The sequence below is a fragment of the Lepidochelys kempii genome, chromosome 2, assembly GCF_965140285.1.
Source record: "Lepidochelys kempii isolate rLepKem1 chromosome 2, rLepKem1.hap1, whole genome shotgun sequence".
NCBI lineage: Eukaryota > Metazoa > Chordata > Testudines > Cheloniidae > Lepidochelys > Lepidochelys kempii.
Window position 1 is genome coordinate 109,749,735 of NC_136381.1, and position 20,608 is coordinate 109,770,342.

A 20,608-nucleotide genomic window follows, 5' to 3' on the forward strand; every position below is an offset into this window, starting at 1 on the left:
TATGGAAACTTGACACCCCTCCAATTTTTCATAGAGTTACACAATCATTGTGTACTCTGTGTACTCCAAAACAGACTTGAAAAAACCAGCACCCATAAACAGACTGAATAGAAAGTTGAGCACACCCTGTTTAACATATAGAGAATAAAGAGGAACAAGGAAGTTTCACCATTTCCAAACTGTGTAGCAAAAACCCATTTAACTTTATTTTACCTCAAGTGCTGGTACAAAGAGTTCTTTTCCTCACCTCCCACAAGTATTACTACTCACTGTGCCAAAAACTGATGTTATCATTGTACACCAGTATGTTCCACAGGACCTAATCCTGTGAGGAATTCAAAGTCAGTGCAAGTGGAGAATATTTGATGTTTTGGTGGCGGTGCTTGGCAACTTGCAGCTCTGAGCACTTTTTAATGATGATAGTGTCCCCCAAGTTCAGACTTCCTGTTCTCCCCTCCTCTTGAGCTCTTTGTATCCCTAATAAGATTGTGAATATGGAAAGTAGTTTCCAAAACACTTTCATCCTCAAACTTATTAACTGGATCATTCTCTTCTGCTAATACAGCACTAGAGACTGACTATGGAGAAGTGACCTAATTTAAATGAGCTCTGAATTGACCCCAATTTGAAACTGTAGCCTTTATCTGTGCCAGACCGAATCCGAACATTTTTAACAGGTTGGAATCCAATGAATTGGGGGGAGAAGGGGGAACAATTAAATTTGCTGTCCTTAGCTCTCAACCCAACTATCTTTAGCTATAGTATTGGAAAATCCCTCTTCCTCAAGAGAATTAACATTGGACCAAGGGATATGGCTACAATCCACTTCAATTTAGGAAAAAAAGAAAAATCTCTTTGAGGCTCATTGGAGGCAGAAGTAACTTAAGCTTTGGCCACCATGAGGATCCATTTAAATACAAGGGCATTCACTGAAGTAAAGATCCTTTTATCCTTAGCATAAAGGAACAGAACTAGAACATACATGATTCCAGTTATGACATATGGAACTTATCCCCCAAATCCCAAACTAGCCTTGTTCTAGAACCTTCATCACATGGCACTTACATCCAAGTTCTGTAGGCAGTACCAGCAAAATGTATGCTTGCAGTTCCTACACATCATTTGAGCGCAGCCTTCATTTCGTTCAATATAGATCCGGCACACTGGGCACTGTTTAATTGGAGCCTCTGTGTCCGTCCTGGTAAGTGCTCTAGAAGGGTAAGGAAATATATGAAAGATGAAATTTCAGTGCAAAACCTGTGGCTGTATGACTGGAGTACCAACGTCAAGTAGTATACGCATCATTATGTTCTTTAGGGCCTCTAGTTTGCACTCAACTCCATAGTCTGGCACGCTCCGTGAGTTTCAAGATTAAGAAGCTAACATCAGGCAATGTACTGGAAGTGTAAAATCTCATATTCAAGGGAATGCATTAAAACATATATTAAGAGCAAAAAAAAACTGCTCATGCAGCATAGAGACAAATTAAATGTTCAATTCCACTGATTTTACACAATGTACAAAGTAAACACTCACTACAGCCATGCATGTAACAGATATAACATTAAAAGAATGGCACTGGACAATGTGGAAAAGAGCTTCTGTATTTTGTTAAGATGACTGGACTGTGTAACTCAAAGTACTGTCCTTGCTTCTGCATGACAGCTTTAACCTCAAGCAAAGCCAAAGATCTAGTTTGAAGATCAAAATCATATGAAGACCTCACAGGCAATTCCAGTTTGATGAAACACCTCCTGCTCACCAGAATGCTTAGTTGTAACTCTTTCAACTCGTGCAAAAATATTCACAGTGGTGGAAGCCACAGAGCACAATAGAGAGTTTAAAGATGACACTGTGCATGCCAGTGAATGCTGTTCTGTTTCTGTAAGCACAGGCTAGCCAGAGAGCTGGTGTGATGTAAGCATAAGAGTATTTACAGAATTCAGAGACATACAGCCATTGCCAGAACTACGCATCCCCACTAATAGGCTGATGTAAGCACACACCTAGTGCAGTCATTTTCATCCGTGCAAAGTGAGTGTAAATGGCTACCAAATGAGAATTCTCCACTCACACCAGTGGAAGAATTTTGCCCCTACTTAGCACAAGAGTTAGGCCTAGTCTACGTACCGTTTTTATACCAGTTCAACTATTATGGTTAATGAGTACGATTTCTCTACCAAAATAGTTAAATTGGTGTAATACCTAGTATAGGCACAGTTATGTCGTTTTAAAGGTGCCTTATGATGGTATAGTTTATTCCCCTTTGTGACGGGTTGTTCACCCCAACTCTGGCCCTGAAGGGGTTACTGTAGACTAAGAAGGGGGCCAATTAACCAGACAGGCCATAGCCTGAATAACGAGGGAGCCCAGCTGAGGAGGAATGAGCTGAGCTGTGTTTTATAAAGGCAGGAAGTTGGCAATAGAGAAGAGTAACTGCAGTTGCTTTCTGGGAGAAGGGAGTTTTGGGGTGGGCAAATCCAAAGCAGTGGGGGAGCCAGAAGGTTAGGAAAGGCTCAGGGAAAAGGCAGTAAAATCTGAAGTGAAGTAGACCTTAGCTACTAATCAGAGGGTCCCTGAGATGGAACTTTGAGTAGAGAGTGGGCCCAGGTTCCCTACCAGCCATTGGGAAAGTGGCACTAGCTAGGCTGTGAATGGGAAGACTGCCTTACACACATGACTTGGCTGGAAGACTAAGCCATGAACACAGAGCATCTTGCCTTACTGAGAGCTAGGAAGAGAAGGTAAGAGGTGCAGTGAGATGAAAAAGAGGCATTGGACCTGGAATCAGCTAATCTCCAGAGTGACCAGGAGCAGGCGCACTAGTGGGGAGCAAAGCGGTGACACCCTTCCCTGTGGAAATAGCTATATTGGTATAAATCACCTTTGTATCGCTATACAGTAACTGCATCCACAGTAGGGAGGTTGCATCACTTTAACTACACTGATATAATTAAAGTAGTATAATCTGTGTGTGTAGACAAGGCCTGAATGACACACACAAAGGTGCAAAGCACTGGATAACCCAGACTGAGGACCAGTGGAGCTTCCAACTCCATAAGTAGCTGCTTAATGCAGGACTAATAGCAGCATGTGAATTATATTTAGAAACACATCTGCAATGATGTATTAGAAATAAAGTCTAAAATACGGAGAAGGCAGGTCCATGAAGTAGATGCGGCACTGGACACCCATTTTGTACCACTAGCAGAGCTGAAAGATGGCACAACCTAGCTGAATTCTGCTCTTACCCCTGCTCAGTTGGTATTACAATGGGTTGGTTTTCCTGGCACAAGTGCTCTGGGTGCCACACTTCTTTGCAGGATGAACAGAATTTCAGGTGACAAGCTGGGCATTCTACAGGCACTGCTTGCCCTGAATCAATCAGTTCAACATGGCACATGGTCTGGCAGTCAGCAGCAGGGCACCACGTTCTGCATGGGTCCAAGTGGACTTCTGAAATGTAAATACGGAAACAAAACTGTTTAAATCTGCATTCATTATACATTCCTTTTTTCACTCCGATTACCATTTCTCTAGTCATACAAGGCCTGATCCGATGCCCACTTAGATCTTTAAAGGATTCTGCATTGCTAACACTATGGACATTGTGCAAACAGTGTTGCACTGGACACATAATTAAGATGAGAATTTGTCAGACACTGTCAGACAAACTTCAGTCTTTTGCCATAAGAGGCTGGTGATAAGTTAATGAGTGAATGTTAGATAGTCTCCCCATCTCTCTCTAGAAGAGCCTAGAACAGGAGTTCTCAAAGTGGGGGTTGGGAGCCCTCAGGGGGTTGGGAGGTTATTATATGGGGAAGGGGCGTTGCGAGCTGTCAGCCTCCCCCCAAACCCTGCTCTGCCTAGTATTAAATACATTTTAAAGTGTTTTTAGTTTATGGGGGGGAGGGGTCACACTCAGAGGCTTGCTATGTGGAAGGGGTCACCAGTACAAAAGTTTGAGAATCAATGGCCTAGAACAACATTAGCCTCTGTTGCACTATTACAGGCCCCTGCTGAATAGCTGGCTTATCCATTTAAGGTAGTCTCTGGAAAAGCAAATGATATGAAAAACTTTTCTTCCTTAAGGGCTGGAATGATACTCCTTCAAAAAATAAATAAATACTTTGCCACGTTTGTACTGCTGTGATTCTAAATTTAAACTGCTCGTAAGCCCTGTCCTTCAAGTCTTAGGCAACAGGACTGAATTACAAAAATAGGAATAAATACAGCTAGCTAACAGGTCTGTTAAAGTGGGACATTTTTACACAATGTCAACATGAATATGTACCTAATATCCCTCTAAAAATATAAGCAATTATGATCTTGCACTTATATCAGGAGTAGCTCCACTGAAGTCTGAGTAAAGTCACTTACCTGGGCCTCATCCCCCTCCCGCCCCCCATATCTATAAACTAAGAAGAGCGATACCTATTCTCCTCACTAAGTGGTCATCACTAAAAAAACATTGGTCAGCTGTTACCACATAATAGCTTCTGTGATGTCACCATTATCACCCAGGCATTGATGTGGTATCTCATACACACTATCATTTGGTAATGAGTGACAAATGTTGACTTTTGCTACTGTGCCCCTGCGTTGACTAGAGAAATTTCAATGAGAACCCAGCTAAAATATGATCATGCTGACAGAGTTTCACTCTGTGATATATTTGATTTGATTTCACTGCTTTCCAGCACAAATTGGAGGAAGCCAGGATGATATGCAAAAAGTCTATTAGGAGCAGGGTACAACTGCTAGTCACCTGCAACTCCTGTTCCTCTGGGAGCCTCTGATACAGTGGTGGGCAACCTGAGGCATGCAGGCCTCACATGGTGCATCAGAGTAATCCGCTGGTGGGCTGCCAGACAGTTTGTTTACCTTTGCGTGCCCACCCACAGCTCCCAGTGGCCGCGGTTCACCATTTCCAGGCAATGGGAGCTGCGGGAAGCTGCACAAGCCTCAGGGACATGCTGGCCACTGCTTCCTGCAGCTCCCATTGGCTGGGAACAGCCAAGCGTGGCCATTGGGAGCTGCGGGAGGCCGTGCAAATGTAAACAAACTGTCTGGTGGCAGATTACCCTGACAGGCCACGTGAGGCCTGCAGGCCGCAGATTGCCCACCACTGCTCTGATACAACCACAGAGAGGGGATGTGGATGGCCCACAAATGGGTGGGATTTTGCCCAGTTGTGAGATCTCATTCATCACATCTCATGGGAAGCCTCTACTGGTGGGACTCCAAATGGTAGAATCCTCAGTGAGGCACAGTTACTGAGAGAGCTTGATATTATGCAGTGAAATTAATTTGGGTCCCAGATATCCAGAGCCTAAAAATGTGCAACTAGAAATAAACCCCTGGGGTAGAACCTTCTACAAACTGTGGGGATTTCTCACACAGCTCCCATCTTTCTAATGAGCCAAACCAGAGTCTTATATCTGACCATCCCTGAATTTTGGAAATCTGAATTTCAACTGGGATCTGAATTTTGCAATCCATGCCCATCTCTAGTGGAAAACAAACATTTTTGTCTATTCTATTTTGGTTAAGAATAAATGATGTTGTCATGAAAGCTGCATCACTGGAGTCCTGATGCCACAGGAGGCCGAGCATTCTCAACTTCCATGGAATTCATTGGCAGCTGAGCGCTCAGCACTTCATAAGTTGGGCTCAGCACAGGATAAGATCAGTCCCTAGTAGATACTGACCTATTGTCCAATGCATCTAGCCTTTGCCACTACAGAAATGTAACACAAAAGTGTTTTCTTCTAGTATTGTAGTGCAGAGACAGCAAAACAAGTTGCAGTGTCTAACGTACCCAACTCTGGAAACTTGAGTTCTTTCAAAAATAAGATGGGAGAAAGAGATAGAAGAATGCCTGTCTTTGTCATTCACTGTTTTTAAAGCTTATTGGCTTTGTGGTATCTTTGCAGCAAGATATAAATGATGCATGAAATGTAAATCCCTGCCCACCCAGTATACAAAGAATATACAGATGGTACTATTCAGTCATTGCTGTGATGTGCTATTTGCTTTAGCACAGAGCACAATGAAACCAGAAATGCCCACCAAGCCTAGAAAGTTGCAGCTAAAAATATGATGCAAACAACTCTAAAGGGTTGTTGAATACTTCTATTGAGGTGGTGGTCCCTCTCCTGGTCTCCTCCACCTTTCCTCTGACTTGCCACAACCTAGGCAGCCAACTAGATTCAGCTCTAAGCAGAGAGGTCTTCCCTAAACTGCATACCAGCCATACCACCAGAGGCTGTGCTCTAGTCAGTTCTCACAATATGCACAGTCAGATGTTATCTGGAAAACAGCCTAAGAAAATGCAGAATAGTGTTTTTGATTCTGTGGGTAATACTTTTTCTTCTGAATTGGTACTAAACCAATGCCTTTCACATGGTATTTGGGGACAGCGTACTGTTAAAAGTCCCATGCTTTGGATTAGACATAAAATGGAGGTTTTGGTCTCTTGGGGTCATTAAAGATCCCATGGTAATTTTCACAGAAATAGAAGCAAAACCCATTTGTCCTGGCCAAATTCCATTCAGCCAATTGCATTTTACCAACCTCAGTTGGGATACAATATTCTTTAATTCATGTCCTAAGCTGTTGCATAGCGTTACTATGCACTATAAAATAGCAGCTGCCTTTCACTGCAAAGGCGGCTGCACTCAAGTGGTGGATTTGTTTTCTGAGTATCATTAAAAATTTAGTAGTGCCTGGATCAAGACTGGGAGCCCGCTGTGCTAGGTGCTGTACAAATATATATGAAGACCCACTCTTGGCCCTGAAGACATTACAATATAAGACGACAATCCAGGAGGAAGAGTAGAGTGATAGGGATACAATCAAAAATATGATATTAATATAAAGCAGAGCCAGCACCAGAAATAGGAGCAGCGCAAGAAGGAGACAGCAGCATGGGGCAGCCTTGAGTAACTCAGATCCTTGGCTGTTGCGGAGAAGGAGCTTGGAGAGCATGGCTACAACATGGGAAGGGATGAAACTGAGGCAACAGCAGCATTGGGAGCAGGTCCAGTGAGCAGCGAAGCTTCCTGGTGCTATGAAGGGAGCCAGACCCCTGCTTGGTGTAACCAATGGGAGAGAAGAGCCCCTGGCCAGGGTCAGTGGAGTGGCACTGGCAAATTGCACAGGACCACCACCTGTGAGCTCCTGGGCCCACTGAGCAGTGAAGTGGGCCCCCAGAAGGAGGTGGCGAGTCCTTGTGCCAGAGAAGTGGAATGCAGTTGTCAGTGTGAAATGGTGGTTCCTCTTCTCTGAGCCTGGGTCCTGCTCGTGGCAGTAGAGGATTTGTTTGTTCCTGGTTGGAGAGATACAGATTTGACTGGAGTGTGGGAGTTAGAGTGTTTGTGCCTGGTATAAGAGTAAGAACCTAGGTGATGGGTGACTGCTCGTGAGTAAGGTTAAGATTTTATCACAGTTATATTTAGTAAAAGTCACAGACAGGTCGTGGACAATAAACAATAAGTCACTGAAACCAGCAACCTGTCTGTGACTTTTACTAAAAATAACTGGAGGTGAGCTGACCGCTGCGGAAGACTGAAGGCTGAGCCCCATAGGAAGGTTGGGGGGAACGGGGTGAAGCCCGAGGCCCGCTGCCTGGGGGGTGGCATTCCAGCTGCAGGGACTGAAGCTGAAGAAGTCACGGCGGAGTCTTAAAGTCATGGAATCTGTGACTAAATTGTATCCTTGCTCATGAGCAAATGCTGGTTACAGCAAAAGGTCATAGGCTGAAAGAGTGGCTTGAGGGCAGAAGGAGCTGGGCTGAATTAACTAAATATCCTAGCAACAGTTAAAACCTGTCAGCAAGCCCATAAATCTTGGTTGTGCAGCAACTCTGCCTCCACCACAATTGCACCTACCTGTTTCTTTGCTCATTCTAAAACTACAGACTTTATAACCCTCCTGCCCAGGGAAGAGGATGTGGTATGGACATATCTTCAGTGGAAATGGAGTTTGGTGACCACCCTGCTTCTGGTCTAGGCCCTTTGGGACTCTGTTCCCACTCTTATACAAAGACTGGTGCCCGACAGGAATCAGGCCCAGGATGGTTTTCACAGGACAATTACTTGGCCAGACTTTTGAATTCTCTGTAAAATACTTGGTAGATTTCAAATCTACAGAATCAAACACAATCTTTTCCATGAATTTTTCACCAGACACTGCCCCTGGTTGTCATCAATGTATAAGTTGGGAAAGCTTATTGGTAAAATGTTTAGACATTTCTGAAATAAAAGAATCTTTCTTTGATTTCCATATCACTTTGGGAAGCCTATGGCAGATATGGCAAGAGTTTAGACTCGAAGAAAATTGTTTAACTGATTGTGCATCTTCAATAGCTACAAAGCTGAAAAGAGGGCTGGATTTCCTCCATGCACGTAATCAGTACAATGGCTCTGGCTTAAAGAGTTTTGACTAATAGTATTTTCAAAAATATTCCTACAGAAAGGGCAGAGACTCTGGCTCATTTGTGACACCAGATTTATATACTGAGAGCAGCACTGTATACTTTAATCTTTACAAATCAGATCTGTGGATAATAGACTTTAACCTACGTCTACAAGAATGTGTGTAGTTAGCATTTAAAAACTGGTGGGGCACTTAAGACTATCCGGGGAATAGAAGGCTTGTCTTCACTACTGGGGTAAGTTGACCTAAGTTATGCTACTCTAGCTACATGAATAATGTAGCTAGAGTCAACATAGCTTAGGTCAACTTAGCGCAGTGAAGACACTGGGGTATGTTGACGGGAGATGCTCTCCAGTCAACTTCCCTTATTCCTCTCATTCCAGTGAAGTACCAGAGTCAACCGGAGAGCGCTCTGCCATCCATTTAGTGGGTCTTTACTAGAACTGCTAAATCGACACCCACTGCATCGATTGCAACAGCATTGATCTCCCCGGTTGTGAAGACAAGTCCCTATAGTTTCAGACGATACAGAATAAATAAGGTTAAAATTAACTAGTTTGGGAATAGCAGCAAAGAGCCCTGTGGCACTTTATAGCCTAACAGACGTATTGGAGCATAAGCTTTTGTGGGTAAATACCCACTTCATCGGATGCATGCATCCCACTTCGTCTGTTAGTCTATAAGGTGCCACAGGACTCTTTGCTGCTTTTACAGATCCATACTAACACATCTACCCCTCTGATAGTTTGGGAATGATTACTTGAACTCCTCTCCTCCTTGGTTAAGTGATAAAAACAAGCATAAAAAGATCTCCCAAAAATTCAGTTGGTCTTTATCCTGTGGTATAAGTATATCCAGGGGGGTCAGTCTTAGATTTTAATATACAGGAGTTAACATGCAATCAAAGGATTGAAGAGGGAACAATTGGGAAATCTAACCATAACTGTAAATCTAATGGGGTGATTTGTACTGATATCAGGATTCTCAATTATTAAGTTAAGGAATTGACTTGACTAGAAGTTTCCCTCTGGATCCATTATAGTTATTGATGAATTCATGAAATGAATTCAACAGCCTCAAAAGCAAAGCCCATGATTTGGAATTTAAGAATTATTTGTTGTGAAAAACCTTTAAAATCTCATCTCTATTTGATTTAATTTTTTTACAAGGAACTTGGCTCACCAAAGATGGATCTTTTTATCTCCCAATTATGAATTTTGTTTTGAAATTTATCAAATGTGCTAAGAAGGGAAGACCATTCAGTGGACTGGCCCTTTTAATTTCAGTCAAATTAAATGCTACAGTTAATGTATTAGTTCCAGGTAATCCCTATTTCCTTTATAATATTACTTTAGTTGCTTTGAATATGCTTATTTGCCACCATCGGGATCCTCCTATTATAACAAATCCTTATGGGCAGAGCTAGAATCTTTTATTGACATATTGATTAATAAATTATCCATCAGCAAGCTTTATTTTTAGATCATTTTAATGCTCAGTTGGGTGTAGAAGATAAGGAAATATGAAATGTATCATTCTTCATGCAGTGACTGGTTGTTTGCTCTGCCCTCGAGAAATACTACAGATAAAATAATAAATTGAGCAATCCAAAAACTTTTAGTGATTTTTTGATAGATTCAGGTGGGAAGTTTCTAAGGTAGGCATAGTAAGGACACGAAGGGGCACTTTACCAACACCGACCAATGGGAGCGTGGAGCCGGTGCTTGGGGCGGGGGCAGCACACAGAGCCACGTGGCCTACCTGCCTAGGAGCTGGACCTGCTGCTGGCCACTTCTGGGGTGCAGCACAGTGTCAGAACAGGTAGGGACTAGCCTGCCTTAGCTGGGCAGCACCACTGACTAGACTTTTAACGGCCCAGTCGGCAGTGCTGACCAGAGCCGCCACAACCCAGTGCCTTACATTCCACAACCTAGTACTGGGTTGTGACCCGCAGTTTGAAAACCACTGCCTTAAGAGAGTTTGAGGCCAAGGTATGTGCTCAAATTTTGTATGGTGCAGAAACATGGGAATGGACTGATCCCATGGGATTGGAATGATCCAAAACAAAGTGTTTGAGGAAGATACTTGGTCTCCCAAATAATACCTCAACTGCTCTTCTTAGAGCCGAGACAGGCATGAATTCTATTGTCTAAAGTGTAATATTGTAATATCAATTTTTGACTTCACATTCATAGTATGCATCCACAACATTTGCCAAGGCTATGCTTAGAGGAACAGCTCAGTAGGGCTTTTCCATATAAATTTCCTTGGTTAGGGTATATTCAGAACTATTTGCATTCTCTAGGCCTCAGAATTGGAAAAAGATTAGACTAGTGATTTCACATTTTAAAATTTAAAATCAAGTTGAGATTAGAGGATACTAAAAAGCAATTAGACATGGCAGTTCTTTCCATTACAAAGATGTCTCCTTGGTTCCCTCTTGTTAAAAAGATTCATGGGTATGCCAATTATTTAGACAGCTTGTCCAATAGCAAGTTATGGACAGTCTTTACAGCTCTGTTTTCAATCTATGCAGACAGCTTACTTAGAAGGCAGCCATACTGGCATTGAGAAATGTAACCGCCTCTGTCTATGTGGCTCTGGGCAGGCAGAAGACCTACCCCATTATATTGTAATTTGTATTGCCACTTGAGGTCAAAATGGCTGTCCCTGGTTTTGGTATTGGCCTACGGTTAAGTCACTATTAATAAACTTGACTCATTAGATACACTTATACATAATATTTAAAATTATGTATATGCCAAATAATCCAACCTGTCACTCAAGTCAACATAACTGTCTGATTTCTTACATATGCCATGGCAGAGATAAGCCCTGAGAAGCAATTCAAAGGACAAAAGCGTAGTGGCCTTGCCAGTCATTCCAGAATAGGTGTTCCATTCCTAAGGGGCAGCATGGAAGAAGATGCAGAAAGGTTTCGTGTAAAAAAAAAACAAACAAACAAACAAAAAACAAACAAACAAAAAAAACTTGTGATGAGGTCAACATTGTTGGCTGAGTGGAGATGATGGTGGAGGAAGGTGGGACTACGTAAAACTAAAACAGACCACTTCGCAGGGGCAGAATTATGAAAGGTGAGCACAGGTAGCTTGATGGTCATCCCATCTCAAAAAAAGATTAGAATAGGAAAAGGTACAGAGAAGGGCAACAAAATGATTTGGGGGTACAGAACAGCTTCTGTACAGAAAGATTAAAAAGGCTGGAACTGTTCAGTTTAGAAAAGAGATGACTGAGGGGGGATATTATAGTGGTCTATAAAATTATGGTATAGAGAAAGCGAACAGGGATGTATTATTTGCCCCTTCATTAAACACAAAAACCAGGGGTCACCCAATGAAAATTAATAGGCAGCAGGTTTAACACAAACATAAAGAAGTACTTCTTCACACAGTGCATCGTCAGCCTGCAGAGCTCATTGCCAGTGGATGTTGTGAAGGCCAAAAGTATAACAGCATTCAAGAAACCATGGAGGATAGTGGCTATTAACCCCCTAGCTCCAGGTGTCTCTACACCTCCCACTGCCAGAAGCTGGGACTGGATGACAGGGGATGGATCACTTGACAATTGCCCTGGTTCTGTCCATTCTCTCTGGGGCACCTGGCACTGACCACTGTCGGAAGACAGGATACTAGGCTAGATGGACCATGGGTCTCACCCATATGTCATTCTTATGTTCTTAATGTCATCGGCTTCTTTATGACAAAAGCTGTAGTCCAGTGGTCCCCAAACTTTTTACCTCACGCCCCTCCTTACCCCTATCTGCCCCTCCCCGAGCTGGGGCCAAGAGTGGGGTTGTCGCTTCAGGAGTGAGGGGGGATACAGACAGGGTTAAGAGAGCTGAGGATGGGGCCACAGCTGGGGGTGGAAGTGGAGCCGAGGCTGGGGGCTGAGGCCAGAAGCTGGGGCCCCGGATACGGGGCTGAAGGCCACGGCCAGGAGCAGAGCTGGGTGGCAGTCCCATGGGGACTTGCCCAGGACCCCACCCATGTCTCCCAAATGTTCCTTGGAAACCCACTAGAGAGGTGTGCCTCACAGTTTGGGGACCTCTGCTGTAGTCAATAATGAGCGAGATCCCCTCCCATGGTAAAAACCAGGGGAGAAAATCTTGGTGAGGGTTCCATTGCAGAGGTCTCCCCACTTTCCCTTTATTGTCCTATCATGCAAACTGGGTTTGCTCACATGGAAAAACCCAAACATTGCAGATCCTCTAGGATCATGGAAGGCCAAGGACATCCACTTGGACGCTCCATGCCTCCATACCAATGCCAGCCCCTGGCATCCTAACCTAATGCAAATGCCACCTGGTCCCTTGCAGCACAGCTACACCCATTCTATCATGGATGCCGCCTCACTGCAGCTCTCCCAAGGACCCAGTATGGGGGATTCTGCAGGAAAGGTAATCTAATCTCAGGCACACAAGTTTGAATATTTTCACTAATAAATTTAATTTAAAAAAATTGCCTTGTTGGTCCTGCTCCTGCTTATGTCCATGGGAGTTTTGTTACTGACTTGAGTAGGAATAGAATCCAGCCGGCTCTTTGTAGTTAAGTTATGTTAAAAGGAAGGCCTTTTCCCTCCCTAGGGGAGAGGGCCTTCTAGTAATCAGTAGAATCCCGTAACCCCATATTTTAAGCCATGGTAGGATAAATATAAAATAAATGGTTCACACCTCGTTCAAATTTCAGTCGCTGGTATAACTGAAACTGATCAACAGGTACCAAACAGGCAATCTGAAATGAAACATAAGAATAGAAGAAATGTTAGGAAAAGAAAAAAAAAAAAAAAAAAACCAGCCAACCCCATATGCCTGCTCTTTTGAGTCTCATCTCAACCAACCTTCCTTTACTAGTTTCCCCCTCCCCCCCATTCTCCTCAATCCCTTCCTTCTCGAGATGCAAGTCTAGGTAATTCCAGACCACCTGTATTTCAGGTCACACATTCCAGTAACTTAGTCCCTATGTTTATTATCCTTCACAAGAAATAGTTCTTCCTGGATGCTTTATTTACTTCTAGCTTCCCCATGTATTTCATGTGGATTTATTATTAATGAAAGGTGATAGATTGCCAGCCCTGTTTTATTTATGTACAGAAGTATAACAAGGAAAGCTTCCCTCTGCCAATGTCCTTCAATCTTGGTGACAGGAGTCACCTCTAGGGTACTGAGAGGGGAGTTTAGTCTCCCTTCGTTGTCATTTTGGCTAAGATTGACGACAACAGTGTTGCTGGATTTTGTGATGTGCACCCTTGTCCACTGTGAACTGGACTGAAATTACCAACTCATTTCATATAGGCAACCACATAGTCGTTAGCTGGTATGTCTGAGTCACTACCAACCATGGCTGGATTTGAACTGGTGACATAGAGGTGCTGAAGGGCTGTATCCTCCATTATCTACCCTATAAAGACATTCAGTCACCCTAATTTTTTTAAGATTATTAGCCAGAGCCTCATCTGGTGCAAGTCAGCATGGTTCATTTGAGTCAACGTAGTTACATTTATTTATACCAGCTGAAGATATGGCCCTTTGGATCTTAGATTTTGAACCCATCACCTATATTTATCCATCATCCATTTAGGGGAGGGATAGCTCAGTGGAGGGGAGGGATAGCTCAGTGGTTTGAGCATTGGCCTGCTAAACCCAGGGTTATGAGTTCAATCCTTGAAGGGGCCATTTAGAGATCTGGGGCAAAAATTGGGGATTGGTCCTGCTTTGAGCAGCGGGTTGGACTAGATGACCTCCTGAGGTCCCTTCCAGCCCTGATATTCTATGATCCTGTTCACAGCTTTTGGGGGGAGGGATAGCTCAGTGGTTTGAGCATTGGCCTGCTAAACCCAGGGTTGTGAGTTCAATCCTTGAGGGGGCCATTTAGGGATCTGGGGCAAAAATTGGGGATTGGTCCTGCTTTGAGCAGGGGGTTGGACTAGATGATCTCCTGAGGTCCCTTCCAACCCTGATATTCTATGATTCTATGATCACTGTAAATACTCTTCCATCATTCTGAAAAATGGTATTAGTCCACCTCAGTCTTTTCTCCTGAGAATAAACCCACCTTCCTAAATTTTCCTGTTAAATTAGGACCTGTTTTCTGAGGTGCCTCAACTCCCACTGATACAAATGAACAGTTTCAGAGGGAGTTGATGGCTCTCTGCACTTCACATGAGGCCCTACAGCATTACACCCCCAGAATTTAGCCCTCTCCAGTACTCACTGAAGCAGTAACAAACTCTTGGTTGCCTCGCCCTCTGTTGCGCCAGTATGAAAAGTATTAGAATACAGACAAAAATACAATACAAGTTATCCTGCTTGTAATTTGGATTGGTTTTGCCACTGGGAAGGAGCAAAGAATGTGTTCATTTGTACATAACTCATTTTACTCAAGGTACAAAAATTAAGCAGTCTGGAATATAAAGTTGCATTTCAAAGGCAGATGTTTGGATCATTTATTTGATCTAACCCATGTTATACAAAAAAAATGCCACTGACATCAGGATTTAAGTGTTTTAAAGATGCTTAAAAGATTTATAACTGAGGAAATCAAAGGATTTTATGTCAGACTTAGAAACATTAGCAAGTTTTTACAAAACACATTCTTAGCTTAATCAGTCACAGTCTTAAGGTTCAAAATATTTTTTCTTTCTAGTTCAGAGATTGAACAGAAATTACTATACACTGTCTTTTCAAGGGACAAACCTCTTTCCTCTGACAGCTCTCTAGGGTAATATGAGCTTCAAGACATTTTCATCTGTTCATTAAAAATTAGTTTGAAACATTCTTAGAAACACAACAGTAATCGAACTTAAAAAAAAAAAAGGAGCTGAGGAATTTCAGTAAAGAATGAAGCCAAAGAGTGAAAAAAGAAAGGTGCAATTTCAGCATTGTCCATATTCCTCCTGGTTGCCTTGAAATCTGAACAGAGTTTGGAGAAAGTAAGAGTTAGTCCAGCTGCTCCTTTCTAGTCATTCAGGCTCTGACAGCTACTGTATTTTAAAATGTGTGGCATCACTAATGCATTAATTGGTGATTCTTAAGCATGCCCTTTACTACTCAAGAAACTATTTGTCAAAAAATCCTCAGTGCTAGAGTGTGCGATTTTAATTGAGGTTGGGATTTTCAAATGCATTCAACATTGGCCTTACGCTGCTTCTGTTGAAATCAATGAGAATTTTACCACTGATTTCAGCAGGAGCAGAGTTAAATCAAAGATGAGAGCTGACTGTTTAAATATATGCACCCACAAACACAGCCTTCCATCTAATCAGCCCCTCTTTTCCTATCTAACCTCTCCATGGCTCAGAACCACCTCCCTCAGCTCTGAAATCTCTCCCTCCCATCACTTCTCAGCTCAGAACCCCTACTAGCACACCCCTGTACACATAAACCCAGTGGTGAGCTGGAGCTGGTTCGCACCGCTTCGCTAGAACCGGTTGTTAAATTTAGAAGCCCTTTTAGAACCGGTTGTTCCACGAGGGACAACCGGTTCTAAAAGGGCTTCTAAATTTAACTGGCCAAAAGTGACGCCTTAGGCGCCAACTCCACAGGTGTTCCAGCCCTGGAGCTCCCAAGCAGAAAATTTGGTGGGTGCAGACCACCCACCAGCAGCTCCCCGCCCCACCCCTGGCCCCAGCTCACCTCCGCCTCCTCCCCTGAACACACTGCCCCGCTCTGCTTCTCCGCCCCCCAGGCTTCCTGCGAATCAGCTGTTCATGCGGGAAGCCGGGGGGGCTGAGAAGCAAGCTGCGGCTTCCCGCTCAGGCCCAGGGAGGCAGAGCAGAGGTGAGCTTGGGCTGGGGGAGGGGGGGAGAAGGCGCGAGGAGGGCTGCGCGCGCCGCAGTAGGTAACCTGGGGTGGGTGGGGGAGGGTGCACAGGGGAACTGCTCCCTGCCCCAGCTCACCTCCGCCACCCTCGGCCTGAGCGGGAAGCCATGACCTGCTTCTCAGTCCTCCCTGGCTTCCCACCGAACAGCTGATTCGTGGGAAGCTGGTGGGGAGCGCGGAGAAGCAGATCGGGGCAGTGCGTTCAGGGGAGGAGGCGGAGTGGAGGTGAGCTGGGGCCGGGCAGGGAGCTGCTGGTGGGTGCTCTGCACCCACCAAATTTTCCCCATGGGTTCAGAGTGGGTGCTCCAGCCTTAGGCCTTAGGTGGCCTTAGGTGCCACTTTTGATGTGATTAGTGGGGGAGATGCCGCTCCCCCTGCTCCCCCCTTGCTATGCTCCCCGGCCCCTAGGAGCCAGAGGGACCTGCCGGATGCTTCCTGGGAGCTGCCCCAGGTAAGCACCGCCAGGACTCCCCACCTCGCCCCCCGGCAGGTGCCTCTGGCTCTTAGGGGTGGGGTGGGCACCCACTACGGTGGCCCACGAGACCCTCCTGCCTGGTTCTGGGGGCAGTCAGGGGACAGGGGAAGGGGATGGATGGGGCAGGAGTCCCTGGGGGTGGGGGTGGGCAACAACCCCCTCGTAGGGTGAGGCGGGAACCTGTTAATATTTTGGCAGCTCATCACTGCATAAACCCTTCAGGACTTTGAAAACCCATCTCTAGGCTTAGAACCCTTCAGATCTTAGGTACTAATATGACCCCTGTTGTCACAGTATCTGAGCAGCTCACAGTCTTTTACTGTATTTGTCCTCAATACACCCTGGGAAGGTAGGAAAAAGACATGAATTGCTACAGCCTGAGCTAAAGAACCATGGCTAACCCTTCCCCCTCATCTCTGATATCTAACACCACTAGGCTCATAAATTGCTGGTGCTGGAGAATTAGGAGCAGAGGTAACCGGGACAGGTGATGACTTCAGGGAATGTATTCAGGGAGCCCCATATTCTGCCTCTATGGAGTTAACGGGAAATAGCCCCATACAAGCCTGTAATCCTGGTTTTGTGCCTCCTCCCTCTGCTGTCTGCAGTCTATATGCTGCAGGGATTTCCAGGATTGCAGCTCCAGAAGACACCAGTGGCAACGCAGGGAGGGTTCTGCTTATTCCAGGGACTGGAGCAGTATTCGCTCCACCAGGAGTCCCAGCAGACGGTATTGCATCAGCTACACAACTCAATATCTACAGTGTGGCTGGTAGGGATGGCAATATTGGAGGGGATTATCCCTACTAGTCTTACAGGCCAGCTGCCCCCTGTTCACAAGAACCTCTGAACAAAAAACAAACAACAAAACAAAACGCTGTTTTAATAGCTCCACTTAAAGTTAATGAATATACAGTGAAGTGCACAATAGGCCAAAGTTCATTGTAGACTTTACTCCTTCCATGTAATACATAAATATTTGTTCTTTTGAAAAAAAATCCTAACTCTGAGAAGAAAGTGTTAAAACTTTAACAAATACTATAGTTAAAAGGTTCATCCTGTAGAAAATATAAAGTACAAGAAATTTCTTTAGAGTAAATTCAGAGAAAAATTGCAATGTGGGCCTGATCCTATTGGTTTCAAAGGGTTTGACTCATGCCCTATGTTATAAGGGGGGGAAGAGAGAAATCTTGTAGCTACATTATGGGTTAAGGAGTCAGAAAGCCTGAGTTCCATTTCCAGCTGTTACTGGCTCATTCAGATCTTGGGCAACTCATGTAACCTCTACCAGTTTTGCCATCTTTAAAATGGAGATAACATTTTCTCAGGAGTCTTGTGAGACTCATTTCAGAGTAACAGCCGTGTTAGTCTGTATTCGCAAAAAGAAAAGGAGGACTTGTGGCACCTTAGAGACTAACCAATTTATTTGAGCATGAGCTTTCGTGAGCTACAGCTCACTTCATCGGATGCATACTGTGGAAACTGCAGAAGACATTATATACACACAGAGATTCAGTGCATTTAAATGAAATGTGATACAGAAGTACAAAATAAAAAAAGTTTCTGCATATTGACCATTGGAAATTTCCTTACATAAGAAAACGTCACTCTTTACTTTGCAAACAAAAACATAAACCTATTGGTTATGTAAACAGGGCTAGATCCTCAGCTGTGACTAAGATACATTTAACAGGCAGGGAAGTAGCAAGGATGTCTTTATGTCTACTTTATGACACCCTGACCCTGGGACTGGTGAGTCGATGCCCAGCCCTTGAGATAACTTAATTACATCCAGCTGACTAGTTCAATGGGCCTTTCTAGCAACTGGGGATTGCAGGACTGGCCTGGAAAGTGGGTGGCATACAGCTAATTTCCCATTCCATGAAATCCTCACTCTGACAGACCCACCAAATTTCTGGCTCCTTTGCACCACAAAGCTGGCAAAAATAGGACCAAGGATCTATCCCACAATTTCCCCAGATTTCCAGGTGCCTTAAAAGAATCTATTTGAGTGTTTCTTAAAGAAATATCATCATTGCTTGTGTATATGACACCTTAATAGCTGCTAGTGCTGTGAATTAAAAAGAGCGATGAAATCATAATTATTATTTATTCAGCCCTTGGCACTTCATAGGGAAATAAAAGTGGCACATCCCTGACACAAGACGTTTTTAATCTCAGTTACATTTAATAAAGCAAAGATGACAAGCATTGGATGGGATCATTGTGAGATTAAATGTTTGTCTCCTCCTATCCTGGCATTTTTTCAGGCTGACTTTTAACGGCTCCCTTACACGTCTGTTACATTTCTACCCCCCCCACCCTCTCCTGATAATCCCATCCACTGTATCCACACACCCAGAACTTCCGAAGCCATTGGGAATCAGGGTTCGGAATCAAAGCTGTACCAAGTTTGATTAAAAAGTGACAAAGGAAGGAGAGCAGGTATGTGACAGAAAGGAAAATACCAAAGCTTGTTCCAGGCTAAGAAGTTGTCCAATTTAAGGAGGCTGGTTGACAAATGCCAAAGGAAATATTTCAGAGCTGTTTTTAATTATGTTAAAGGTCTAGCGAAAATGTACATGGATAACAAATGCTCTTCTCCTCTGAAAAGCTGTCAGGCATTACATTTGCGATTTATCATACGTTTTAAATAAGTTTTAGATTTTGTACACATTAGGCACTTCTACAATATTGTTATAAAAAATATAACTGTAGTGGGGATAGCGCCTTTCTCACAAAGCATAAAGACTTAAGAAATCCCAGTAAACATATGGAGATGCTGTAACTCAGAACGCCCAGTGACACCCTTGCACAGTGTCCAACAATAGGATTCTTAATGAGTTCTATAAAGGTTACAGTAACTGGGAGACACTGTAGGTCCCTGAGGCAAAGAAACAAATAAAGGAGGATGAAAGGAACGAGGTTCAATGCACACAAGGCTAGACTGTCCATTTATTTACAGCCCTCAGTACAGGGTAGCACACGGAAGCAGCTAGGAATTAGTCCTTTCTTGTGCCCTCCCCCACTTGCCCACCCACTACTCTAGTGGCCAGCACATTGGAGGCAGCAGAGCCAAAAAGCTCCATCTACTCTCCCAAGAGATGCACCAGAGAGGGAGCGTACTGGACACACAGCCGCTGCTTAAATCCTCATGCTTGTAATGGAGAGTCAGGGAGGTCACAGAGGGGAATGGATCTTACATCCATTTATGTCCCTGAGCAGCCATGTGGACCATGCCATAATCTTGCCCATAGAGAGGGAGGTTCCTCACAACAGATGATGTTCTAGTAAAATGGATGTTTGAATAAGTGAGACCACCACAAACACCGTGAACCAGGCTACCACAGGGAGCTGCACCAGCCAGTAACCTCCTCTGCCAAAACCCCTAAATCCATGCCTGGAGGCAGCATATGTAAGCAGGGGAATGGTCCAGCTATTGTGGGGGAAACTTTCCTGGCTTCTGCATTACACCGGGCTAGCGAAAGGATCTGAGTCCTCGCTCCCAGTTCCTTTACCCAGAGGCCTCCCTGTCCTTGAGGGCTCCCCTTCCACTCTCCTGCCTGGCAGAGTCCTCGCAACCCCAACAAGGCTGGGCCCAGGATTCCTGGGGGGCTCAACCCCAAAACCTGCTGTGGTCACCTAGGATAGGGGCTAGGGTGTCCCCACTCCAGGGTACTCTCCACACTGGGCACTTCCCTGACCCACTGATCACTACATACAATTTAAAGCAAATACAAGTTGTTTAATCAACAATTAATTTAAAAAAGAAGAAGGAAAAATGGGAAAGGTTAAAGAAAAATACATCACCCCGCTCTGTGGCAGGGAACATCACAAACAGTGTCTCTGGAATGTCA

At 44.2% G+C, this 20,608-nt stretch overlaps 1 protein-coding gene across 3 annotated transcripts in view; it reads right to left on the bottom strand.

Moving 5' to 3' along the window:
- The window catches only part of RNF144B (ring finger protein 144B), a 75,620-nt gene that overhangs the window by 6,837 nt on the left and 48,175 nt on the right, over window positions 1–20,608 (bottom strand). For all 3 annotated transcript variants that reach the window (XM_073331903.2, XM_073331900.2, XM_073331901.2), the window contains 3 exons: window positions 13,130–13,190; window positions 3,252–3,456; window positions 1,066–1,210 (listed from right to left, as the gene is read on the bottom strand). In XM_073331903.2, the coding sequence (XP_073188004.1) occupies window positions 1,066–1,210; window positions 3,252–3,456; window positions 13,130–13,190 (411 nt within the window). The remainder of the gene's footprint in view (window positions 1–1,065; window positions 1,211–3,251; window positions 3,457–13,129; window positions 13,191–20,608) is intronic.